Consider the following 27859-nt stretch of genomic DNA (forward strand, 5'->3'; position numbering starts at 1 on the left):
CCTAAAACTGAACTCCATATATGAATATACACAAACGTGCCTGTTACTCTCCCTTATGTTGCCCCCGTTGGTTTTTAACACAAAAAACTCTTAAGGGAGCTCAATGCTGTATCACAAAAATGCATGGTTAGAAAGATTAAAAACACTTATGCTACAATTTAAAACCAATTCACAGGTCACCGTTGGGCAGGTGGTGACAGAATACAGTCAGGTTGGGAGTTTATTTCATGTGATGGTTCCTCTTTTAAACAAGGCTGTCACCTGCCAGATTAATCGCTCTTTTCCACCTAACCTTTCCCCACTTGGGGTCCAGCCAGGCCTTTGCACTGCGATTCCTTTATACAGTTCATATATATATATATATATATATATATATATATATATATATATATATATATATATATATATATTAGTTTGCATGTAACGTTTCACTGAATTACACATTCAGATAGTATGAGGATTATTGGTGTTTTATCACATTTAGGAGATTACAATTTATTTTTTAACTTTTCATTTAAAAAAATACTGGGAGGCTGTGCTCTCAGCTGGAACCCAGGCCTGGAAGCTCCTGGGTTCTTATCCCAGCTGTACCATGGATTCACTGTGTGACAGTGTCCGGGGTACTGTTTGCCAGCTGAGTGAGGCACAAAGAGGTAACACTGTGTGGAAGATCGGGCAGACCAAAAAAACACCACCACATCACTGAAGTCTAAATGCTACATTTGGGACAATTTATAGTTCTCTACTTGACTTATTATAAGCCAAGCACTTACAGTACAAATCCTAAGTAGATACAGAGAAGTGGTCATATATCAGACCCTGGCAGCAGCCAATATCAATGCTTCAGAGGAAGAGTGACAACCCTCCACACACTGTCATGCAAGGCTGCATGGGGACAAATCCCTTCTCGACGCCGGCAAGCAGTCAGTTTAAAGGTTATGATTCTTAGTTTACATGGTACCAGTGATACTGGCCACAGAGCCAGGCCTACCAGCAGCAATGAATTGCAAACATTGAGCTGCATAAAGTGGTATTAATTTTTTTTCATTCTAAATGTGCTCCCTTTAATTTCACTAAGTCTTATAATTTTGAACACCCCAACTAAGTCCCCTCCTTGTAAAATTGTTCTTTCCAGGCTAAATAATTCCAGTCTTTGCAGTCTCACGTCACAACCCTGCCCAATACCTCTAACCATCTTCATTACCTTTTTCAATCTTTCCAGAGGAGGCAGCCAATGCTGGACAATACTCCACATAAATGTGAACCATGGATATATATTTTCTTCCCCGTATTTCACTGTCCTTTTTTCAAATGCACTCAAGCACAAATGGCTGCTGAGCCTTGGGCAGGTCTTCACTAGTACACCCACCATGGCTCCCAAGTCCTTATTTTCAGAGAAGCCTTCAAGTTCAGTCAGTACTTCTCTTCCCTGATTCATAATGGATATTACCACGTTTTTATTCAAGCTTAATTTCTCCTGCCACTATGGTCACCAATCCCTGAAGGAGTTTGAGCACATCTGGAGTTTCTCAAAAATCCTCCATAGTTTTTATTAACTGAAACAACTGAGTCTCATCCATAAGTGTCACCAACTCCTTACTCCTTACCTCCTCCAAGCTGTGAGTACATAAAGACACCGTGACCAACATAACAAAACCTCCCTAGTTCTCTCTCCCATTCTACAAACCTGATCCCTCATTAAAACAAAATCCACCAAGCTCTCTCACCCAGTTTCTCAGCAAAATGTTAATATAGTCTAGGGTGACCAGATGTCCTGATTTTAGGGTCTTTTTCTTATATAGGCTCCTATTACCCCCCACCCTCGTCCCGATTTTTCACATTTGCTGTCTGGTCACCCTAATACAGACAGTGCTGCAATGACTGTGACTAGAATTTCACATATTTTACAAGGTTTACTAGTTATAGGTATCATAATTTTAACTAACTCATTTTTTGGGTTTCCACATTTACTTGCTAGTTTGAAAAATTCTGTAGCTGGCAATGAGTCTCCCAGGCAAAGTTCTATTTATTAACGAACTGAGGATGAAGCAGGCAGCAAATATTACACAAGACAGTAACTAAAGTTTTTGACCATTTTTATGGTGTAATTCCAAACAAAATAGGTCTATAATAGAGAACACATGAGTTAATGAGTTTAAATTAAAAAAAAAAAATCAGCAAAAAAAAAAAAACAAAAAAAAAAAAAAAAAAGTATTTAATTTAGGTCAGATTTAAATAAAATGAGTTTAATGTCACAATTAAAAAAAATCACTATACAAAAGTTCACTAATAAAACGAGACACCAGCTCTTTAAAGAGGCGATCTCCAACTACTTATTCTCAAAACAAAAGATGATAAAATAAATTATATTTTCTAGCAAATAAAACTGATCTCATGAAGCTTTACAAAAGCAGACTGAGGAAATGCAAACAATTAAAAACACTGCTCACAACAAAGTGAAGCATATTAGTAGAAATAAGAACTTTGACACTGACATTCAGAGCTCACATCCCATGCTCCCACTCTCAGAAATCAGTGAAGTTTTTCCCTCAAAGGAGGATTGTGGGAAGGGACCCAAAATGCATTTCTGAAAGGGTGTCTGGCTGGGGAGACTCCACGGACTGAGCAGACGAATCCTGAATGAAGACGACACTTCCCTCCTACTTTCTCCGTTCACAGAACTGTACGCTCCTCCTTCTACAGTTCTATACAGTATAATCCATTCCTAAGCTCGAGTGGATTCCACTGAGCATGGTGCAGTATCAACACTAGTAGGGGGCTCTGAGGCTGACCATCTGCAAACTCCTTAAGTACTATCTGCACTCAAAGTTACAACTGAACATTCAACAGGAAGATGTTGACAGAGTGTCCAATTTAGAACTGGAAACGTTGACCAAAATGAGATGTAAAACTGGCCAACGATCCAGAGGATCAGAGCTGCTAGACTTCCCTTACTGAATTAGGAGGACTGTTCAGCAGACAGGTGGCCCACACAAGCAGATACCTGCCAAGATGAACCAATAAAAGTTCTGCAGACAAGCTGAGCTTTAGCTTCTCTGTTTAGGGGCAGCCTCACCTGTGACTTTCTGGGGCCATACACTACAAGGAACATGTGGTTGTTGATCTGCAGCCCTTTATGAGACCATCCCATGGAATTTCAACTCTATGGTCATTCTATCTCACTCAGCCGTGGAGCTCTGCTTCCATTTTGTTCATAGCCAGGAATCTTTTTAAAGTGGAAATTAAATGGTTTCAGAAATTATGTAAAAGTCAGCTGCTATATTTAATGGAATATATCTATATATATAATTCTCTCTTTTGAAGAGGTTCAGCAGTTAAGATGCATTTTGATGATCAGAACTGCTTACCAATGAAAGGGAAAGCTACAAGATCATTACCTCCACTATTCGCAGAAATGAGTAAAATCACCAATATTTAAACAAAATATTAAATATAATAAATTACTAAACAGGAAATTGTGATCTGACCTGCCTGCTGAAAGCCTGACAAAGAAGTGCTACTCTGCATTTAATGCACAGGAGAGACTGTACATTGACTTTTAAAGCAAGTTCTATCAATCAGAAAAGCTGTGAAGAAAACATGGAGATATTTCCACAGAAAATCAATCTTAAGTAACCCAAAAGTATACCTGAACATCTCCATGCACTAGCTTCCCAAGCAAAAGAGTTGCCTTAACAAAACTGCAGAAGTCTCCAACCTCTCTCATGCATTCAAATGTATTTTCTTTGTCACTAGACTTCCTGGTGGGAAGTAGCAGTAAAGTGGCAGCTCTCATTGAGAGATACTATAGTAGAATCATTCATAATTAGAGAACTTAAAACAGTTAAACATATTTCTAACAGGTTTCAAAACATAGTTTAATATCTATTTTAGTAAAAGTATTAGAACTAGTCACAAGTTCTTATTTAATTGGCTCCCTAAAAAGACATGCTATCTAGTACCAATTTAACCGTTACTTTTGTTGTGGCATTATGCACCTTTCACTTACATCACAATTTAGAGTCAAGGTCACATACTACTAGTTCAAAGACCTTTTTGAATCTTGGCTAGAACACTAGACCCATCTTTCCAAGTGCTGCATTTGGAAAGTCTGCAGAGCAAGCAGCACTTCAGACCTAGCCTCAATGTTACGAATGAGATCATCTCACCAAACAGAGGGCACGTGGAGGCCACCCAGAAATGCCCCTTTTGAGTGAAATTTTAAAATACAAGTCTCAGTTTATACATGATGAGAACGGCTTTCTTAAAAACTTATAGAATGGGACCAGGCCCACAACACCGCTCGTGCGGAAAGTTTTGCTGCCCAAGAGGCTGCAGCTAGAATGGGGGCATGTACTTGCCCCTGATGCATCATGCCCCCTACAATTGGTTTTGAGACTAGAACGGACCAGTCAGAAAAGTGCATGTTTGCTACCACTGGGGTGAGTGACCTTAGCAGAGAATCCTGGGTCCTGATTTTCCTAGTGTAGATGGATCAGAATTGGTTTGCACTGGTGTAGATAATGGCCAGAAAGGCAAGGCAGTGGAGAATCAGACTGCTTTTCTCCTGGCTGTAGGCCACTAGAGGAGTTCTGTTACTTTCGCTGGGAACTGAGGCACGGGACTGGAAATCAGAGCTGCAGGAGTCTCTTTGCAGCAGGAACCAGTGTGTGGATGTGTACAGCACCTAGCCCAGTGGAGCCCCACGGGGGCCTCGGAGACAATACAGATAATAATGGAAGCTGTGGTACCTTCTGGTCATTCCTTCCCGGTGCCCCAAGAGAAGCACCAACACAGAGCAAACAAGATCATTGCAACTCTGGGTCTCCAGCAGGGGTGGCACTGGGTGAGGCTGAATGCCTGCTAGCTGTGGGGCGGGGTTGCCTTTCACTCACATTTTGGCATATTTAGGTCTATAATAAACCAAGACTCTGTAACTTAATATTTAATTCAGGGCTTGTCTACATGGCACGCTAAAGCACTCTAGAGGGGTGTGATTTGTAAAGCACTTTAACGTGCTGCGTATGAATTCAGTGTTGAAGCAGGATTCCGTCAACGCGCACTAGGAACCTGTTAGAGCGTACCAGCAGGGTCTTCAAGGGACAGCTGGAGCACAAGCCGCTAGAGCGCTTTGCCGCACTGTGCGGACAAGTCCTTAGATGTTATTCTTCCTCCAATCCCGAAACAGAACAAACATTTACAATAAAAAAAGAAGAAGAGTACCAAGTTGTTTTTATGGTACGGGGGCAAGGTAAGCTCTAGCATTGAGGTTCTGGGAAAAGAGACCCCTGTGGAAACAGTGGTCACTAGCAAAGCTTTTCCAACCACTATAAGTTTTATTTTATACACATATGAAACAATGTGTTTCGTAAAGGAGGTATATGGTTAATCTGAGCAAGGAAGGTGGTATTAAGAGCACAATAAAAATCATTTTTCAGAAATATTTGGTGCAGGTTGGGTGTCTCAAGTACTCCCAAACATGAGAAATCAAAACCATGTACGCCTTCTGTTTGCAGCACTATTAAAGTCTTAACAGGAGTCCACACTAATGCACGGGTATTTTAGGACTGGCAAAAAAGATTCAGTGCCCCTCTAAAACAGTTATAAATGACTCCCCATCCCAAACAAGAACTGTTTAAAACCCAAATAAGCCCAGAGTCTTCTATGCCAACTGCTTATAGCTATAATTTTACATTAAAACCTATTAATTTTTTTTTAAATCAGCAAATCTTTTAAACTAAGGACTTTTAATCAGAAGATGGTATTATCAATTCCCTGCACACTAACTCTGATTCCAGGTGTAAACCTTTCCATCTGCACTGTATTAGACTGCTCAATAGCAGTCACTTGATTTACAGATATCCTCTGTAGGAAACACAGCACACATTTTTCAGCCACTTCAAGAAATAAGTAGTTGCAGGTGGTTTAAAAGAAAGACTTGAAATCCTTTCTTGTTTAAGATGAAATTCACACAGGAAGAAAAGAATGTCACAGAATTGCTGGAAGTGGAATTAACTTTCATTCTGAAGTCTCTGATTCTTTTTCTGTACATTTCAGACAGGCTGCTTCCCCAGTACTTAGTAGTGGGGAATATTTTGGAAGTGCAACAGTGGTAGGAGTTTTGCCCAGCTTCAGTGTTCATGGCGACAATTGATTTTGCCTTCAGAATGCTTCAAAACATCAAGCATTTCTTCTATGATAGCCTGTAGTGCCCGGCCCAGCTGTTCTGCAGTATATGGTTTTCCCAGTGGAGGAACATGAACAAATGCAGACCTGCCATGGCTCTGGTATAAGGAAGTATAGTAAGTGAAATCACAGAGATATCTGTAATTAAAAAAAGTTTATTTAGTGATACGCAACAAGTACTGTGAGCAAACTGATATGAATAAAATTGAGCGTGGGAAGCCCAGCACCAATGGCTTCTGCCAATTAGAATTGGAAAATTGTTACAGAAGAGAAAAGAATGGTTAAATTAATCCTGTATTGGCTTCAGTTATTGTCTCTGCAGCAGAGAAACAGGTTTCAGAGCCTCTCATCTCATTCCCATGCCAGCTGTTCTAAAGCACCAAACAACTTCTCCCCAGACAGCAAAAACATCCCTTTGGTAGCTGCTTTACCTAAAGAATATTAAGGAGATGGCCTTTATTAGGATAGCAGGAGGTCACAAATACAAAAGACCCAATTCTCCGCTGTCCTACACCATGTGTAGTTCCTTACAGCTGTGCAGAGTGGGTTAGAATGGTACCAACTGAGAAAGACACACACATGGAAATAAGGGAGGCCCAAGAGGCATAGTTGATTGCTAACCTTCAGTGTAACACTTTAGATCTAAGTAATAATTTCATAGAAAGGGTTAAAGCATTCCTCTGCTCTGCAGACAATCTGTTCCTAAGCATATCTGTGCTCTCAGAGTTCTATTTTAGATAACTGATAGACATGAGAAAAATTAGCATGTTTCTAATTAAGGAAGACAAAAGTGCCCACAAGCACTTTAGTCTAGTGTATTTATCTTGTCAACACCCCTGGGCGGCAGGGCTATTATCCCCATCGTTCAGATGGGGGAACCGTGGTACAGACAGACTAAGGGACTTGCCTAAGGTCACATGGGAAGCCTGTGGCAGAAGAGGGTACTGAACTCAGATCCCACAAATTCCAGGCTAGGGCCCTACACTCCAGACCATCCCTACCTTTGGAACACTTAAACGGGGGGTTGGAGGGGAGGGGAGAGGAAGCATGCAAACATTGAAGAGTTTATAGCTTTGCCTTCTGTAAGGAAAGCTGAAGTGGAGAATATCAAAATGCAGATAAAGATACAGCTGCAGATATTTCAAAAGTCACTTCAAACAAATATTTCAGAAGTTCTCTGAATATATTTTGTTAAAATGAAGGAGTTATTTTTGCTATTCTGGGAAAAAGTCATGACAACGTTTAACAGTAAAGCAAAACCACATGATAGCTGTTTCTGCTGCAGCCAGATTGCATTTTTTGGTTTAACCCAGTTTCAGAAACTCTACTCCCACAATAAGAACATTGTGATAATTATCTAAGTGGACTTCCAGGAAACACAAGGTAAGTGCCCCAATACATCCCACAGACATAAAAAAAACAGTGGTGATAAGAGCCTTTGGTTGCATGCAACATATCTGGCTACTACAACATTTTAATGCGTCTCAGTTCCAGCCCAGGGGCTTTGTGTGGTCTGTGAATGGTGGATAATTTTCTGGCATAAACCTAGTGATAGCAACAACTGTTGCAAGACTTCCAGATAAACATTCTTGTTAGTTTTTTTTTTCATTAATGCAACAATAGAAAACGAGTCCAGTTCCGATGCTTCAGACAAAAACTGTTAAAATGGAGTTACGGTTGAGAGCACATATCAGTATTTTACCCCAAATTACATTACAGTGATGTTCCAATTATACACCTAGGAAATTCACAGTTAAGGTTAAAACTTAAAATGCAGAAATGGAAATACAGTTAGGGCATCTGAACAATCTTACCTCTATCTTCTAGTGACACAATGCAATAACCACAGGCCTAGGAGTATGACATTTTCTCTTTATGGACCCAGATGAAATTAAATTAATTTTAAAAGACAAATTAGGAGTTCTTTCCCTGCCCCCACTCCCTGTGTGAAGGGATGGAAGTGCTGACCCCATTAGAAGTGAGAGGCCCAGGAACTCTGTCATCCCCATTAGTTTAGCACAAACGGAACATACACCACTGATCACTATGATCCCATACCTGCCAGCATCCTTGGATATAGTAACCGTGACATCAAGTCCCAGCGTTGAGACTCTCCTGCAAACTGCATCCATGTCAATAATCGAATCGATGCATTCTGGGCCACCTTCTACACAACACTGAGAGCCTGGACAGAAACGGCAGTTGTCTAAGCCTTTGTATCCTACGTTATGCCCACATTTTTCCAATGTTACGGTTGTAGCCATACCTGATACACCCACATGAACCACCAACTGTAAAGAAAAACACAAAACAAATTAGAGCTAGCTAAAATTAGGGTGGTGGGAGGGAAGACAGTAACCCTGGGGGCATTCTAATGCTATGCTGATGGGGCCACATTAAAAAACTAGAGAGTTCCAGTAGAACCTCAGAGTTGCAAATACCAGAGTTGCGAACTGACCAGTCAACCACACACTTCGTTTAAAACCGGAAGTATGTAATCAGGCAGCAGCAGACCCCCCCCCCAACCCCCCACCCGCCCGCCCTAAAACCCCCACCAAATATAGTACTGTGCTAACTGTAAACTACTACTTAAAAAAATTTAAAAAAAGATTTGACAAAGAAAGGAAACTGTTTCTGTGCTTGCTTCATTTAAATTAAAATGGTTAAAAGCAGCATTTGAAACTTTACTGTGCAGAAGAAAAAGTGGGATTAAGTCAATGTTCAGATGTCAACTTTTGAAAGAACCATAATGTCGTGTTCGGAGTTATGACAACCTCTGTTCACGAGGTGTTTGTAACTCTGAGATTCTACCGTAGTTCATAAGCCAATGAAGTCTTGGGTCCAATGGGAAACGATTCCACTTGTGTCTGTCCAGCTCCTAGTGAAAGTTTTATTTCACACCAGGCAAAAGGAAGGTTGGCATGAATGGCAGAATCTGCTCAGGAGAAGCTTGCTACTGGAAGAGCCAAGACGGCACAGATTAGTCCTGAGGTGCCTAGCCCTAGCCAGCCCTTTTCAATGCCTGCCCAGCAAGCACATCTGATGGGCAGGGCTCTCTATTTTGAGGTGTAGAATTCTTCAAACAAAAGCGATGCTTTGGAAACCATGGACTATCCAAAGGCCTCTTTATTGACTTTATAAATGTTCTATGTATCTTTATGGGCTGCCTAGTGATGGCATTCCTGGCTAAATGGGTAAGATATAGGAGGTTTCCTAAAGCAACTAAAGTACTGGGGTGTAATTAATAAAAATTCCCAATGCTGAAACAGAGCAGGTGGCAACGCTTGTGGCATTTCATCCCCTGAGAAATAGCACTCCGACTGCTTTGAGTTGGTTCAAGGGCCTAACAGAGAAAGGACTTGGAGCTGTGCAGGATGTCAGCTATGGCCTGGGCAGAGGGCCACAGACACTACTTGTGAACTGACGGGCATGAAGGTATGTCCAACAGAATCAGGTCCTGCGGGAGGACCTGCAGTATTTTAGAATCTAATAGGCCTTCCATAAAAAGCAACAGAGAGTCCTGTGGCTAGTTGGCTAGCCATTCACAGTCTTTGTTTAATCCTGATCTGATGTTGTAGCTGATCTGGTTAGGTCCTGTGATGGTGTTATCTACAGCAACACCACCATCACAGGACCTAACCAGATCAGCTACAACATCACCGGTTCATTCACCTGCACGTCCACCAATGTTATATATGCCATCATGTGCAAGCAATGCCCCTCTGCTATGTACATTGGCCAAACTGGACAGTCACTACGTAAAAGGATAAATGGACACAAGTCAGATATCAGGAATGGCAATATACAAAAACCTGTAGGAGAACACTTCAACCTCCCTGGCCACACAATAGCAGATGTAAAGGTAGCCATCTTACAGCAAAAAAACTTCAGGACCAGACTCCAAAGAGAAAATGCTGAGCTTCAAAAAGCAACAGAGGGTCCTGTGGCACCTTTAAGACTAACAGAAGTATTGGGAGCATAAGCTTTCGTGGGTAGTTCATTTGCAAATTTGACACCATCAGATCAGGATTAAACAAAGACTGTGAATGGCTATCCAACTACAGACGCAGTTTCTCCTCCCTTGGTGTTCACACTTCAACTGCTAGCAGAGGACTTCACCCTCCCTGATTGAACTAACCTCGTTATCTCCAGACTGATTCTTGCCAGCATATTTATACCTGCCCCTGGAAATTTCCATTACATGCATCCGACGAAGTGGGCATTCACCCACGAAAGTTTATGCTCCAATAAATCTGTTAGTCTTAAAGGTGCCACAGGACTCTGTTGCTTTTTACAGATCCAGACTAACACGGCTACCCCTCTGATACTAGGCCTTCCATGTGAAAGATGGGTGATCACCTGGTAGGGCAGGCATGTATATGACTGGTTTGTTTTTCAGATGTGTTTTCTCCAAAATGATTTCGTTCTGAACAAACAGTACTTGGCTTTATGAAAGCTGGCTAATCACTGGATAGCTTTGTCATTGCTCCTGAGAGAATGGAACTGCAAGTGACGAGCTGAAGTCAGATCTGTGGAGGTGATTAATGAATTGCAAGGATCTGCAGCCCAGGAGCAGATTGCAGGATTCCACCCTGAGAACAGTGATGGCTTGAGACCAAAGTGGGCCACCCTCGAGGAGGCCATGTAGACATCAATGGTGCAGGGATTCGGGAACTGACACTACTAACCAGGGCTCTAGTTATTTTAAGCTGTATAATTGTCCAAATTCACAAGTTTCTGTCAAAAGGAAAGATCTGTCAAATCATCAACATTTTAATCATACATCAGAAGTCTGACTTTGCATTAGGAACATCAGCCCATGGTTGTAAGGATCCATCAGTTTACTATCATCTGTTCCATCTTGCTTTGCATTTTACTCACTTGTGGACTGTGTTTTTTCCACAATGCGGGAATTAGTCTTTGTACTGTTTGGTATTCAACTGGGATTTCATATACATACAGATCCACACCATCTCCCAAGCCCAGCTTCTCCAGCTCCTAAGAACAGGAAAAAAAGTAAATATCAAGATATCAGACATTTATGCTGGAAAGTCTATTGCTGGGCCAGCCTTCAAGTGTGCTTTATGCTATCCTGCAGGAGAGAGCTCAGACTGGCTTCCTTGCCTCTGGACAGATGGGGACTGGAAACCTCATGGTGGTTCTCCTCCCAAGTTAAAGTGAGACAAAAGAAAGGACATTTCTAGTCCTCCTCTGCTGGCCGTTTTTAGAAGTGAGGCAGCATTCCCGAGCAAGCCTTGCACCTGCCCTGAGGAGAGGCTCTCTCCATAGCTGTTAGCTGGGCAGGGGGAAAGCAATCATAACTGGGCTCAAGGGACAGGGAGAAGAGATTATCTTTCCATAAACAATATTAAAAATCCACGGATAGGACCTTTCCTCATACAGAAAGTTAAATTCCTTAGTTAAACCTGGAAAGGTTGCAGACGGTGCCTCACATCAAAAAATAAACGTCAGGTCTGTGCCATTTTTCTTAGCGATATTATTTTAAAGAATATGTAATGACATCTTGCTTCTTTCAAGTGGTTTGTGTTATACATGGAAAGCACCACAGATAATTCTATTCACAGAAGAAGAATAAGTCTTTCTGGTCATCCTATATAGGAAGAAAGAATATGCAAGTTTTCATGCTTGCCTGCACGTAAAAAGGTCAGCAACTCTCATCTCTAGCTAAAAGTAGCAGCAGGCAGATTGCCTTTTTGTTAATCTTTATAGGGAATTACAAAACTCCTCATATGGAAAGCTGAAGCAGCATCAGCACAGATTACTCAATATATTTGTGGGTTTTACTTTCACTTTGGCAGGATCAAAAATACAGCCTTAAACTCTAAAATGGAAAAGGAGTTTCGTCTGATGGCTTTACCTATACTGTACTATCCAGCATATTTGTACTTAATTTTGCAACAGCAACTTTTAATTTCTGATTCAAATACTGCAATAAGTCACGTCCTCTTTTAAAAATATTGGCTAAAAAAAGAGTCCCCTCTGACTATTTTAAATATTTGGACACTAACTGAATTTCAGCTGGAAAAACATCCAGCATCGAATTTTTTCCTACACAAAAGTGAAAGTGGCAGTTCTGTGGCATGCTGATCACTAGCTAAAATGATGCTGTGTTAAAGTAGAGAACGTTCAGTTAAAGAGAAGATAGCTAGCTAGGAAATCTATCCTGCTGCACTGGGAAGCAGTGTCCCGAGCCAACAGAGCAAGACAAACAGAAAACTTAAGAGCATTGTGGCTAAATGCGACAGGAACTAGTTTCCCAGATGATTAAATTAAATAATACAAGTGGGAAACTGGTCACTTTGTGCAGTAGGATTAGACGGCACAACAACAGAGAATATACCTTTTAGGAGCATTTAAAAATAAAATCTTGGAGCATAAGACACATGGAAATGCTTGAGCCACACACTGACATTCAACACTTGAAGGAAACAATTGTCATTTACTTTAGGATTGCAGGTATGTATCTTTCCCCCAGTCCACTAAGCGAGAGCTGTAAAACACAGATCCCACAGGCGCCTAACCAATCAATATACATACAACAAGTGTTAGTGTGCATTAAATTTCCACCGTCCCCCTCCCATAAGCATGAAGGGCTACATACAGTCCCCCCCATTCAATCAGTGGGTATGACAACAATTAGTGTTACTTCAAGGCAAACAGACAAGGTGTATGCCCAACCTCTTGGTATATGACTCCTCTATATGTATCCAGACCTGGGCCATGGGACCACTTTAAGTAATGTTTTGCTTGTACTTCTACAGCATCTTTCACTCAAGGGTCCCAGCGCTTTACCAACTGTTAATTCAGTCTCACAAACCCACCTGTGACACATGGAAGGGAAGTAAGGTCCCCATTTTACAGACTGGGAAACTCATGCAGCGATACGCAACCTTGAGCAATTCACTTAGCATGCTAAGTAGAATCCAATTCACTGGACACCTAGCAGAGTTTTAAAGACAAAGCCATCCTCCTCCTCTGATCATCATCTGGATACCGAGTGGCCTGAAGGGATGTTGTCATGTTTGTCCCAACATTGTTTGGGACAATAGAGAACCTATAAAAACCGATATCCTGATTGCACTAACACTTTAATAACCCTTTTGCTTTAACAGGTATTGTTTCAGAGGGCCCTGCTGTTTCAATATATTTTGGTTTGATAGATTAAATAAAATATTAGGATAAGTGAGTATTAAGTCCATTTATTTTATCATTTAGTGCATTGTAAATGTATCCCTTTTGACATGTTTATAAAAAGCATAAACATCACTATTTGCACAGCTTTTGGCTTGTTGCACTGAATTTTATACAGGTTTGCTTAAGACAGCTACACAGTGTTGTTTGTGTTGTGGGACGTATACATATTTTAAACAGGAATCTGAGCGGTTGGTAGAGCTGGAGTTCCCCAGAAGCTACAGTGAATATCCCTTTACTCATAAGTTAACATGTTCAAAAGCATTCTAACCATGGTGGTTATTTAACTGTTTTTGAAATGCAAAGGTAGAATGTGACTTCACTGACTACCGTTGTGGTGTTCACTTCTCACCATATCAAAGTTGTGCATTTTGGGTTGTGTGGGAGAGGAGTATTGGAGTTCAGCAAATAAAAGTGGTTGCTTTGTGCTTATCTGGGCACTACAAAAATGAATTGGTTTTTCCACATACAAAGTGTGCAATTCAAAAAAGAAGACAACGCACTGAAATGCATTTTTAAAAAAAAGGAGTTCCATCTGCTGGCTATGGAATTAGTTTTAGGAGCGCGCAGAAGGGTGTTTTCCATACTTCCGTAGGATTTGTAGGTTTACTGCAAATCAATGAAATTATATTTCCACAAACCCACATAGAATCAGCATTGTTGCTGAACTGGACAGCTGGCTAGAGTCCCATCTTCTGAATTTAGAGTAACTGGATTATAATTTTAGCCAAGATTAATGGCCCAGAATACAAACATGTATGCAGTCATAAAATTTTACAGAATTTATACCAGGGGTTCTCAGACTTTTGTACTGGTGACCCCTTTCACACAGAAAACCTCTGAGTGCGACCCCCCTTAAATAGATACAAAAGTGTTTTTAATGTGTAACACCATTATAAATGCTGGAGGCAAAGTGGGGTTTGGGGTGGAGGCTGACAGCTCGCGACCCTCCATGTAATAACCTCGCAACCCTCTGAGGGGTCCCGACCCCCAGTTTGAGAACCCCTGATTTATACCCTCTGTGCAGCAAAATAAAGTGACTGCTTACTTTTTTTTTTTTTAATATTTGAGACCCTTACTCACCTGCAAGGTGAAATAAATATTCTAAAATAAAACATTAAATTCAGTTGAATTTAATCTATTTATTCAAATGCAGGACTAGACTTTCTGCTGTAGTCAAAACTTTCTGTCCTATGACAATCTTAATCAGACAAACAGAAGCCAGACAGCAGACTAACTAAATTCAGACACCGGAGACACACTAACCTTCCCAAATGCCCAGAGGCAGGGAGAATTTTTTTTGAGTACCACACTACTTGGTTTGAAGCACAAAGACACTAAACCTGTGGGAGTAACTCAATGAGGCCCCCCCAAGAGCAGCTTAGTACATGGAGGGCTTTAGTAGTTTGGGAGAGAGTAATACTGCACTATAATTTATGGCTACTTTTTGCAACATCCTAGTAATAACAGATTCTTCAAAGTTGCATCACTTCATTGAATTCTTTATTCATGTATTAAGATATCAGTATTAAAACTTGTATGCAAGTGCACAGGGTAACTGCATCCTCCACATGCTTAGTGAACTACTAAAGGAAGAAAGGGACTGACTTTGGTGATTTTAAATATTAAGGCTTAGAAATACACCCTTGATCATTTACCTCGGGGTATTATGAAAGTTGGAAACCCAGATAGCCAGGACAGCTACAGGGTGAAGTGCAACAACTGCTCATAAGCAACACTCACACTCATTCTTTATTTGTACTCCCAGCGTGTCTGTATCCATCTGTCGTCTCTTGTCTTAGAGTTGGATTGTAAACTCCTGTGGGTCCTGTGTGTGTACAGCGCCTAGCACCACAGGATCCTGGTCCATGACTAGGGCTCCAAGGTGCTATGGTAATACAAATAAAGAATACAGTTTTATCACATATAGACATTCACAGAGTTGAAGATCACTGGCTTCGTGCCAACCAATACTCCAAAGGGCTGTAGGGATCTATTGCACCTCTTGCAGGTCATTGCTTGCTTCTTCCTGTGTATACAATTGGTTAAGTGAGAGATCCGTGCTGACTGAAGACATACATTGGGAACTCTGTCGATACTAAAACCGTCTCAATACAATCAGCAGAGAATCGGGGCTCTAGTCTGGTCTTAGTTATTTCCAAAGTGATACACAAGTGGCTCTATGCAAAACGTCCAGGACATTAGAAATCTGGGGCAGGGATGGAAATGGATAATTTAGTGTTCCTCAGAGTAGGCTTGTCAGGTACACAAGAGATGATTGTGCACATCTAGGAGAAGGCAACGAGCCCCAGCTAGCAAGTTACTTTTTTCTAACCGTTAGTTGAAAACCTTGGAGAAGCTGAGTGTGCAAGTTCAAGTTGCCCCCAAGCTTCTCTTTACCTTGTGATTTGCACTTACTCTGCAGGTCACCACTGGCCTTGCTGACCCCAACAGCATTACAGGGTCTTAGTATTACCTGGCTAAAGATGCCTTGAGCAGCTTCTCCGGTTTAGGAGGGACAAATGGGTTTTTCTTCGACACTAGGCCAGTAGGTCATCTCTCCACTTGTTTCTTCTTTCCAATGTATATGTGGCCAGTGCGGGTAAAGGGGTCCCAGTTTGCCTTAGTGTCTTTTCTCCAGTACCTCAATGGAGCATGGGATACTGAACCTGTCTCTTCGAGGGAGTGTTCCCTCAAAGAGCAGGTGTTTACTAAACTTTTCCATTGGAGTTGTGTTTGGTTTTATTAAAGCAGATCAATGAGTTGTGTTCTCTTGATCTAGGCAGCTGTGAAATTCCTTTGGAAGCTCAGCCCATTTCCAGAGTGTTCAGTGGCATCCAAAGCAAGGGCCAGGAAGGCAGAAGTCGCAGCACCAGCATGGATTCAGTACATTATTCTGAAGCTGTTCTATCTGTGTCAATTCCAGCAGTTCCTGTGTAGTCACCGGTTATGCCCTAGCAGAGGCGCTTTTCTGAGTTTGGTGCCATGAGGAGTGGGCATTGAGCATTAACACTTGCACTATTCATTATGTGAATCAAAAAGAGATGAGGGGGTTTGGAAGGAATCCTCACATGTGAAATCTGTATTGTTTCCAGTTCACCCAATATTTTAGTAAAGGGTGGAGTATGCAGGTAGTGCAAGGTATCACCATGCACCCCAGAAGTTGCATTTATTTGGTAGCATAATGTTCAGCCTACATTCTTGTAGTTTAAGACACTATCAAGTTGAAGTTAGGAGATGTTTTCCAAGGGGATTCATAAGGATAGAAAATAAAAGTGTGCTTGGGCTAGTTTCTTTTAAACCTTTGGGGGAAACTCTGCAACTGCCAGTTGGACCCCTGGCCAGAGGCTTCTTTGAGGTTAATTAGGGAAGAGGGAGGATGAATGCTTCAATGAAAGAAGAAAGAATAGAGAATAGTATTGTTTCAATACAGCTTGTACTGAAAATTCTCTCCAAACCCAGCATAAGGTCTTGCCTGTTTTCCAGCTCTCATAGTTGTAGGATTACTTTTATCTAGTCCTTTATAGTGGAAATTGTTCAGAACGCAGTATCTCCATTCATCTAGTTTACTCTATGGTCAATTGCAAACACACTAGTTTGGCCTCTTTTCTCTCTTGCTCTTCTGCTGTCACCTCTGTTTTGATGCATTCCAGTCTTACCAGCAAGATTTCAGTCAGGTGCTTGCTCATACGGTACGTCGGACTTCAACAGTTTAGCCCAGAATGGGACTGGCTCATCAGAAGTGAAACCATCAATTCCAGAGCCCTCAAACCCCAAACATCCTGAGAACTGTAGGGAGGGAAACACACACAAGATTTGAAGCCTCTGAAAAAAGGAAGAGATTTACGTAAGCAAGCTCAAAAGCCGAGCTCCAAGCCTATACTGTACGTTGGGTTTAGGAGCCTTACCACAGATTACACTGGGGAGCATTTTCAGAAGCTGCTAAGGGTCTTCAGAATCCAACTGACTTTCAGTAGGACTTAGGCGGCATCTTCATTTGGAAAAAGTCAGTGCTCGTAACTCAAGTTAGCTACCTCGAGGAACAAAACTAGTGCAGACAAGATAGTTTGTAGTTTGCATGAGTTCCCACATGAGTTGAAGGGTAACTACAAGCTGCCTTAACAACGAGGAGTCCTTGTGGCACTTTAGAGACTAACAAATTGATTTGGGCATAAGCTTATTTAGCACACAAAAGCTTATGCTCAAATCAATTTGTTAGTCTCTAAAGTGCCACAAGGACTCCTCGTTGTTTTTGCTGATACAGACTAACACGGCTACCACTCTGAAACCTGTCTACAAGCTGCCTTGTCAGTACTGGGACTTTATCTCGTTAGCTAGAGTTAAGAATACACATCTTTCCCCTAATGACAAAGGTTTAGGCACTTTTGATAATGTTACCCATTGCTCTTAAATAACAAAAGGACACACAGACAAGTCATCAGCATCCCAGAACTTTAGCCTTAGGTCCTTCCTCCTCCTCCACCAGCCCAAGAATGAGGTGACCAGTGTATTTCTTTTGGAACACAATTACAAGTAGTGAGATACTTTGTACCACATCTGTTTTTATCGCTGATCCTGTATTTTGCATGGAAAGATTACTGACTTTTTAGGTCCTTAGATTTTCAAAAGTTGCTACACCGTTAAAAACATCTATTCCTGTGCTTTTCTGCAGATGGGCATCAATTAAAGAGTGCAATTCTACTCTTGCCAAGATCTTATACTGCTAACTCCAATTAGTGTCAGAGTAGGAGTTACATGTCAAGAAAATAACTTTCAACTCACTCACAGTCCAAGAGCTATTATTTTAATTGTTTTCAGGAGTCCACGCTGTTGTTCTTACACCACCAACCTGCTCTCAAACAGACGGGTTACACATTTAAGGATAACTATACAAGAACATATTTAGCACTTTCACTCTCCAAAACCTTTTACTCTCTTTTGCTGTTTTAGTTCCTGACGCTGCAAACAGAGCAATGAGGGCAGACCCTTGTGGAGGTTCCAGGCCTTATTCTGTAGGGTACTTTAAAAAAAAATAAAAAAAAAATCTCTTTTGCTCCCCAAGTATAGTTGCAAACTTTTCCATTTTATGAAGTGTGCACTTTTTAAAACAACTGTTTTTCTACACACTCACGCTGCTGTCACATTTTGGGCTAGGTCTAAAACATGCTTTGAATAAGACTGCTGGCCCAGACTTTCACAAGTGAATATCGATTCTGTGTGCCTGACTTGAAATTCCTTAAATGGGCAAGAGGGTGAGTGGTCAGAGTATTCTTGAAATGAGTCCCATTTAGACGGTTCCTCTTGTGGGAAGCTAAAATTTGTTAATTGCTTTTAAAATCATGGCCATTTGCAGAATGCCCCTAGCTTCCTGCTATTTAAAAAAAATTAACCTTATCCAAAGACTGAATAGTGTGTATACAAGGAATTATTTTCAGACAAACAGAAAGTTAAAGCATTAAGGCTAAACGCGTGTTTCAATGCAGTCTCTAACACTCAAACCAATATTACTTTCAAAAAGTTCTACACTTTGTAAAAAACCCAAACATTAATATCTCTGGAAACAAACCATTAATTTACATAGTCCACTCAAACAGCTTTGCCCCTAAAATTTGCAAAAATATACACAAAGTTAAAGATAAATTACTGAGATTATAAAATCCTATTTTCAACAATGCCTGGTTAATCATCTTAATCCTTGAATATTTCTTGCAAGTTTTCAAGAGCAAAGCTGTGCTTGAGAAAACTGTGTAAACTGGGCCAGGTAAAGTGAATGAAGGATTATATGTCAGCAAGGAGCAGGCTGGATACCTTGTTTATTTCTACACTTAAAAAACCCAACATTAAAATGTCTGGATTCTTTTAAATAAAGACAGCAATATTGTTTGGGTCTTAACCAAACTCTTTAATAAGGGTTTTTGAGTGAGCACCTTAGCATATAGGGCCCCCAGCAGGGAAGTGCTACTCTGACAGCTCTTATGAAGCTCCAAACTCTACCTGGACTTTTTAGGCCAAGCCATTTTAGAGATGTGAGCCATAATACCTTAGGAAAGTTTTCAAAGCTCCTTAACTTTACAACTCCTTTTCTGATCGTTACCAAACATTCCAGAAAAATTCTAACGAGGGAACGAGATGAAGCATGTAAAATTTCAGGTAGATTGGTTTCTTTGGGAAAACGTGGGTCGAGAAGCATTTGAATCATCTGGCCAGTAATAGGAAGCTAGTGTAAACATTAACTGTGAAGTTTATAGAGAGACTGCTTTATAATACAGCAGTATTTCCCCTATATTGTAACCTGACTGTCAACATTTAACGTCACCCTAGTTTCCCTCTAGTTATCAATGCTGTCGCTTCCTTTATTGGAGTTCTAGGCACATGGAGAAAATTTACGCTTGTATGGATGGACAGACGGACACTGCGCCTCCCCCTGGCTGCCAAACAAGATTACTAACAGACCCAGAAAAGATAAGAGTCAGACCTGCTGGTCCATGAAAGTCTGAGCAAGAACAGTGATAAATCACTTGCTGTAGCTTTGAGGGCAAGTCTGATATTAAAGGTTTGTTGTATTGATTAGCGTCTGAAGCATGCAGACATTCGTTACTAGAGACGGATGTTAAGTAATGTTTCATCACATCTTCTTTACACTAATCTACTTTCAAAATTTTAGGTATTTTACTTGGTGCATCAATGAAATAAGTAACTACATAAGATTAAAGTAATACTGAAATAAGTCTGTCTTCTATCTAACACCTAGGAATTCTCTCTAAGAGTATGGAAAGATACTAGACGCTGAGACTCAACAATTATGAGATGTGCCATACTGCACCTCTCACTCAACCCTACATGTTAGATTGAATGCTCCAGGCAGTAACTTGCAGCTGGAAGCATTTAAAGGCCAACTTCTCTGCTCTCTATCCGCATTTCTATTAAATGTAGTTTTACAAATTCACAACTAACGTTTTACCAGATAGCACACACACACTTCTATTCAATAATAAAAATGTCCTTTGGCCCCCAGACAACTTATTATCTACAGCTTTGTATACCTGACAAATATATAAAAAAAAAAAACATGTTTGACCCATTCCCTGACCCCTCAACAATGGACCTCTTTGTGAGCCTTTAATATCCTTATCAGGTCTGTCTAGACACGCTGACAGCAATTGTCCCTAGTAATGTCAAAACGCACTCTGACCCTTCTTCTCATCCTCCAGCTCAGCCAGAAACACTTCAATGGGATGGATCCAGGAGCCAATTAGCTTCACAGTCCATAGGGCACACCTGTGTCTAAGCTGATCTGCACATCTCTGTACAGAAAACAGATTATTTTATACCAGGGAGAAAGCCGGTATGTTTAAGTAAACAGGAAAATGATGTCAATGACAGTTGTTTTTTTAAAGCTCCCTTGAATGAAACTTTGCCTTCACCTCTCACGCAAAGTGAGAAACAAAAAATCCAAAAATTAAATATTCAAACAATTTAGTACATACAGAGTGTTCTATATACATGGACATCAGTCCTGTATTTCATAGAAAGCAGGTTTTTAAATGAAGTCTCAAGACATTAAACAAAAATATGCATTTTGGAAAAAAATACATAGAGCCTAAGTTACTACTCTTAAAAGGCATATATACATATGGTCTAGTGTCTAATTTCTGTCCTATAATCTTATTTATAGGATCAGCCTTTCCCTGTGCATACAAAAGCACAAAACAATTAGAAGTCTTAGCACTATTAAAATGCTGCAGTGACTAGTTTCAAGATATCCATATTTTACCAAACGTAAGCAATAATTTAGCTTTCAAAACCAAGTGAACATATTAGAAAGTCACTGCATTCTGAGAAAAAAAATCATCATATTTGTCTTCAACACACAAACATACCAAAAAAAAAAAAAAAAAAAAAAAAAAAAAGGATTGTAAAGAAGAAAAACAGAGAATTTTATCCTCAGGATGCAGGATAATAAAAGATGTAATAAACCAGAACTAGCTTAGCCCTAAAGCTAAGGAGGATTTACAAAGATTGTTTAATTGATTTTTCTTCTATTAAAATGCAGATCACACTGTCTGGGATTCAGAAACTCAGACACATGTCTTTGTGTCCACTCAGCTCCATGAAGTCCCCTGTCTGAAACTCGCACAATGCCTAACTTGCATGTGTTCAAAGACATGCTGTTCCTTTTTTGTCTGGGCCTCTCAGGACTGGAATAGAGTTGGGAAATGCAAATCCCCTACACATTGGTTGAAAGTTTAAATTTAAGGTTTTTAGTCACAATCTACCACAAGTAATTAAAAAATCTTGTCAAAGAACAGGCTTACAGTACAGCCAGCACATGTACAGCTGTAACTCAGCAATGTGTGTGTAAAACTCAAAGGATAGTTTTAAATATTCAGAACAAATTTAATCTACATTAAAAAGATTCTCTAATAAAATGTACATGATTACTCTGCCTATCAACAATGGAACTGATCACAATCACCAGTGCCTTAAACTGAGGGAGTGGAGGGATGTTAGCTAGTCTCTTCCCTTAACCCAGATTATGTATTTACTTTTACTACAAGCCACAGAACAGTGGCCACCAATTCTGTTCTCTCTGATCCCAGATCCCCATTATTCAGCCTCTGCCCCCCATAACAAACTACCTTTATTAGGGATAACTGTCTTTATGCCAACGATAAATGGACAAGGACCAGTCAGCCCTACCATCTAACATCAAATTATAGTAACTGTAGTTTTTCTATACACAGCCTATCTTTTCTACAACCTGAAGTTGAATGAACCCTCTCTCAGAAGTACATCCAGCCCCAACAGTTCAAGGAACCAAAGGTCTGATCACCTTATAACAATGCAGGGCATCAGACATCTGGCCAGCCCTCCATTAGTTGGCTATAATTGATTTTAGTTTGTGATTTAATTTAAAAGCATTCTGAAGAATACATTAGTCCCAGAAACACTGAGGCGAATGGGGACTTGGTGAGAAAAACAGGTCTAATTCCTTGGGCAAACGTACTGAAATGTATCCCTAACTTCCACTTGACTTGTCAACTGTCTCCAATAACAAAGAATTTGGATAATGCAGTAGTACTGTCACAAATTAACGCTGTTATGGGATATTGCAAAACAAGCAGAATACCTTAATTCACCGTTAGCGAGAGTTTGATTTCTTGCTGACATCTAGTGTGAATATATCGGTGTTGTAAGAGTACACAGTGAGATGAGTGTAAGAACACATGCTTATGAAGGTATGCAGACCATGAATGGCATAACTGTCCTACGTAATGACTTGATCTGAGAGCAGTTTGTACCTCATCAATAAATAGCAATGCTTTAAAAACCTCTCTCGTTCTGTACCTGTCTCCACAGGGATGTTACATGTTACCCTCATTCACAATGGGGAAACACAGAGGTTAGGTGACTTGCCCAAGGCCATTATTCATGGCAGAACTGGGATCAGAACTCATGCATTTCTTAAACCAAAACCTGTGCTCACGCCATTGCACACTGCAACCACCAAGGAAGATTTCAGGTTATTTTTGAGGAATTATAAAAAAAATAAATCTGCCTCTTTCCCCTCTGTGGGGGAAGATAACAGGAAAACTTCTACAATGTTCATAGAGTTATCCTGGGAATTCTTTGTTTTGCTTAACTATATTAACTCAGCCTTGCAAAATCTGACTTGTCCAGAACACATTTTTTAATGAGTGAATAAAATATATAAACTGATTGATCATCAGGGTGGGTGGGTCTCAACTGATAAATGTCAGGAATAATTTCTGCAAGGCTCTATAATAGATTCACAAATTCTAACTTTTTTTTTTTTTTTTTTAAAAGGGGACACATCAGCACAGCACTTTCTTTGAACATGCCACGTGTGTTTTAATTTGTGTTGTTACCTGAACTGCAATCCAGCTGGCGTTAACAGCATGTTCTCCAAATGGGCCAAACCCTGAAATAGAAATAAAGATTTAGTGATGAAATCATTACCACAGGCTTGACTGGACACAGAGGTGCAAACTGATTTGCGCTTTTCTGTTTTAAATGTGCCCATGGGAAAACTACTTACAGACAATACAATTATTTCTTTGAATACCAAATTCTTGCTCGTTTACATCCAAGTACTCAAATCCTTTCCGCCGTCCAAAAGTATACAACTTACATAATATAACATCAAAAATAGACAAAATATTGAAGATTCCGATTCAATAGGTTGTCTAAATAAAGACTCCCTCCCTCTTCTGATATGGTCTGGAGGGGGGGGGGGGGGAACCACCCTAAAAAATTACAAATTTTCTGTTCTTCGTTCCCAGTTGAAATCATCCCATCCCACAACTGTCAAGATCCACAACAAAGCCCTCTACAAATATATAAGCAAATTAGTAGGTCTGCTAAGTGTATCTCCTCTCTATTAAACAAGTCTTAATTAAGATTTCCATTATTATTGTTATATTTTAACAGGAAGCTAAACAGAATACTGCTGGTGGTCCCTGCACAAATAAGCACCAAAGGTTATGATAGTTCTATACAAAATACTTGCATGGAGTCTAAATTTTCTAATGAATAACTTATGGTTAACTAGTAACCCACAATAGTTTTTACTGAGCAAGCATTTCCTCACTCTTATACCACCACAAAAGTTAGGCAATTCAGCTGCATGCAAAGTTATACCACTATAGTTTAAATTAACTTTCAGAATGGATTTGTGACCCTAGAGTGCTTGTGAAAACACACAAGAAGTCTTGTTCAGCTAAAGGAAATGCCATAGGGGTATAAAGAACGTTGTCATTATGATGATAGTATTCAGTTTGCTATGAATAGGTTTCAGGTTATATTGTATACAGCTATACTAGTAATTAGCTCTCTCTGCGCTCAAACAGAAATTCTATTAAAAAAAACAAAAAAACACACCCATATATAATCTAACCAGTGTCAAACTCACATTTCAGTTCTTAAAAAAAAAATCGCGTTAAACTTTCCACAAGACTGACATGAAGGTGTCCTATTCATGCAGGCCTAACCTCCATAAGATAAAGGTTAACAGACACAGTAGCATACCAGCAAATAGTGAAAAGCAGCACAATGCTGACAAATCATTTCATCAGTCAACTCAATGACACTCTAAAAGAAACTACTATCCAAAGATGACCAGAAACATTTCATAATCCAGACTGTTGCATTTCTTGAGTTCTGTAACAAGTCCAGCTACAAACCAAATTCCCTGCTCAGTGGCAATTCTAGAGGTGCTCACAGTGTAGCTTAACGCTCTTGATTCTGTGTCTGTTCCCCACACATGCCACACTGGCCTTTTGCTCTTCTGACCCACTATACAAGGTGTACGGGGATTCCTTCTCTTGTCCTATGTCCTTTATGGAAGATAACTCAACTGAGCATGTCCAGGACTTCTCCGACATCCACACTGAAGGGGCCTCCTTCAAGGCTAATTAGCACTAAAACAGCTGCCACCAGCTGCAAAGATCTTTATGGGATTCTCTCTTTAAACAGTTCTAAAAAATAAAAAGTCTATATACACACACCTGCGGAGTACACATCGCCAACAGAAGGAGGTGGAAGAAATATAATTTCCCAGACTTTTAAAAAGAGTTTAAAAAGTGAACATAACAGCTGTACACAGATTACCCCAGTGGTAAACATGGGTCTAAGGCAAGTTAACGTCTGACTGTCAAAACTGGACTCCATAGATGTGTAGGACCAAAGCAGAAAGTGCTGCAAGACGTGGAAACTTTACCAACACAACTTTTCTTTTTAGGCCTTTGATCAAGGAATCGATGAGTGGTGGATGCTGACACTTCACTGCATACACTGGCTGGGTTGACAAAGCCAAACTGCCACCTTCCCAGATCTCTGTAAAGATACCTTGTAGAAACACTTGCCTCCAATTCAAATCACTCCAGTGCATCAACAAAACCCCTTACCACCTCCCCTGCCTTCCGAAGGCAAACAATCTCAACTTTAGCTGCACAGGGAGCACTGAATAGTTTCATCGAGTTCTCTTTTGTCACAGAGCTGCCTTCCCCACAAATCAAGCTACCCTCCCCTTTGTAACTTAGGAAAAGACTCTGACAAGCTCTCGCCTGCTATGTAAGGGCCTTTCATTCCTTCGCTTGCTTCCTCGCTTCCACTTTACTCTCCTAGGCACAGTTATTTTGGTAACACTTTTGGCTTCATTTCCCCAGTGGATCGCATGCCCGGGTGTAAACGTCTCTTCACATCCACCAGCTTTCCAGGGCTCCCCATGCTGCTTTGGGTGAATTTACTTGTAATTCACAAGATTATTCTCCCTGCTCCCCAAACCTGCAGCAAGACCCTGAGCAGGGAGCCCAGGCTGGAAAAGTGAGGGCCACCCCCCAGTTGAGAAAGCGGCAGGACTGGACTGCACAGCCAGCCTCCTGCCCTCCAGTGGAGAGCCCCTGTGCCCTAGGCTCCCCCACCCGGGCTCCCCTCACCATCCCAAATCCCCACACCTCGCCTCAGCCCCCCAGGCTCCCCCCAGCTCCACTAACCCCCCTCACCCCCCCAAATCCCCCCACCTCACCTCAGCCCCCCAGGCTCTCCCCAGCTCCACCAACCCCTCATACCACCCCAAAGCCCCCATCTCGCCTCAGCCCCCCACCTCACCTCAGTCCCCCAGGCTCCCCCCCAGCTCCACCAACCCCCTCACCACCCCAGAGCCCCCCACCTCGCCTCAGCCCCCCAGCTCTACCAACCCCCCTCACCACCCCAAAGCCCCCACCTCGCCTCAACCCCCCCAGGCTGCGCCCAGCTCCACCAACCCCCCACCTCGCCTCAGCCCCGGAGCTCCCCCCGCGAACCGGGCTGGAGAAGCACTCCGCCTACTCCGCGCTTACCCGTCACCACCACCGGCCGCCGGGGAGGCTCCATCTCGGCTCCGTCCCTGCCCGCGGCCGCCCGGAGAGTGACTGGGAGCCGCCCCGCGCCCCGCCCCCCACGTGACCACGCCCGCCGCTCGCAGCCGCCCAGGAGCATAGAGCGGGCCGCCCATGGGGCAGAGCGGCCCTAGCCGGACACTTCCGTCAAGTCTGGGATTACAAACCGGAAACTGCTCTTTATGCTCCCGCTGCCGGCGGGTCACGTGGCCTCGTGTGCTCCCCGGTTGCTGAGTGTCCTGCGCGCACCCCAGGGCTGAGCCCTGCCCCGGACCCAGGGCCCCTTAGAGCTGAGCCCCCCGGGCCCGAACTGCCCAATGCCCAGCCCCACGGCTGTCATGCCCCCCTGTTCTCTGCAGACACCAGGGCAGAGTCCCTCTCCCCCCAGCCCCCAGGGCAGAGCTCCCCCCCCACCTCGTTCTCTCCAGCCCCAGGTCTGAGCCCCCCCCCCCGTTCTCTCCAGCCCCAGGTCTGAGCCCCCCCGCGTTCTCTCCAGCCCCAGGTATGAGCCCCCCCCCCGTTCTCTCCAGCCCCAGGTCTGAGCCCGCCCCCCCCCCGTTCTCTCCAGCCCCCAGGGTAGAACCCCCCTCCCTCCCGTTCTCTCCAGCCCCCAGGGCTGAGACACCCTACACAGCCTGAGACACCCTACACAGCCTGATTCCACACTCAGCCCTATGGCCCTAGCAGGCTAAGATTGCCCCCTCCTGATTTCAGCGTTGGCCCAGGCACACCTTATGATGTGCCCTTCCAATGGACTTGAACCTTTGAGCTTCTCGTGATGAAATCCCACATGTGCCTCGTGAATGAACTTGGACTCTCTTGCTTTTGCTACTAACTGGAATGCTGATAAGCAGTGATACAGAGTGCACTGGTAACTTCACTGCATGTTCCCCTCATCCCTCCAGTACCTTTAGTTTAACAACATCTTACCACTAGCGATGGCATAACTAAGAATTTAACAAGGAAGGCACTAAAAATGGTGCTTTGAGCTGCTATTTGATTTCCATACATGCCAGGGAGTTTGAAAACAAAGCCAGTTACTGAAATCCAAGGGTTTGTCTTGGCTATAAAGGATAAAACATAACCTGAACCAGCAGAAAGGTGTGTATACATACACCAAACCAACCCATGTAATGGAGTTGAGTGATGGTTGGGGTGACCACTGGCAAGGTTGGATATTCTCATCAGACCCATTTTTGCTTTGTTCTGAGCTTCTTCCCCTTCCCCACCTCTGTACTAGAGTCTGGGAATTACAGTATCAACAGGGTCTGCTATTATTACTGCTGTGCTATATGATGTGACACCACCTACTCATTGATTGCATTTGTAGGTAAATTCTTGAATATTTATCCATCTGCGTGTGCTGAAGTTCAGTTTTTGTCACCATAAGGAAATTACCATGGTCACAACTTTTAGGGAGAAATACAAACTCTCTGTTCAAGCAATCCGGGGAATTTTAAGTCCTGAATTAGTTGGTTGGCTAAATGCTAAGTCCCTTTCTTTAAAATTAAAGGGGAACATGATCAATCTTATTAGGAGATGGGAATAAACCATCATAAGCC

General features: G+C 41.8%; 1 protein-coding gene across 2 annotated transcripts; it reads right to left on the reverse strand.

Moving 5' to 3' along the window:
• Positions 1 to 5185: 5185 nt before the first annotated feature.
• On the reverse strand, positions 5186 to 26311 carry PGPEP1 (pyroglutamyl-peptidase I). 2 transcript variants are annotated; one of them, XM_065422210.1, is made up of 6 exons: positions 26259 to 26295; positions 23289 to 23341; positions 15142 to 15286; positions 11068 to 11184; positions 8245 to 8477; positions 5186 to 6324 (listed from the first exon to the last, which is right to left on the reverse strand). In XM_065422210.1, the coding sequence occupies exons 3-6, from the start codon at positions 15145 to 15147 to the stop codon at positions 6132 to 6134; spliced, it is 549 nt and encodes a 182-aa protein (XP_065278282.1). In that variant the 5' UTR covers positions 15148 to 15286; positions 23289 to 23341; positions 26259 to 26295; the 3' UTR covers positions 5186 to 6131. The 2 variants fall into 2 exon arrangements, with proteins under 2 accessions (XP_065278282.1, XP_065278281.1); XM_065422209.1 differs by lacking the exon at positions 15142 to 15286 and having other exon boundaries at positions 26259 to 26311.
• Between the last annotated feature and the right edge of the window lie 1548 nt (positions 26312 to 27859).

Source organism: Emys orbicularis, chromosome 24, assembly GCF_028017835.1.
Source record: "Emys orbicularis isolate rEmyOrb1 chromosome 24, rEmyOrb1.hap1, whole genome shotgun sequence".
NCBI lineage: Eukaryota > Metazoa > Chordata > Testudines > Emydidae > Emys > Emys orbicularis.

Coding starts and splice junctions, on each gene's coding strand:
- PGPEP1 (XM_065422209.1), bottom strand. CDS start 26,292: ATGGAGCCTCCCCGGCGGCCGGTGGTGGTGACGG. Junction 11,185..23,288: donor CCAGCTGGATTGCAGTTCAG/GTAACAACACAA, acceptor TCCTGTTCTTAG/GAGCTGGAGAAGCTGGGCTT. Junction 8,478..11,067: donor GGAAAAAACACAGTCCACAA/GTGAGTAAAATG, acceptor TTTTCTTTACAG/TTGGTGGTTCATGTGGGTGT.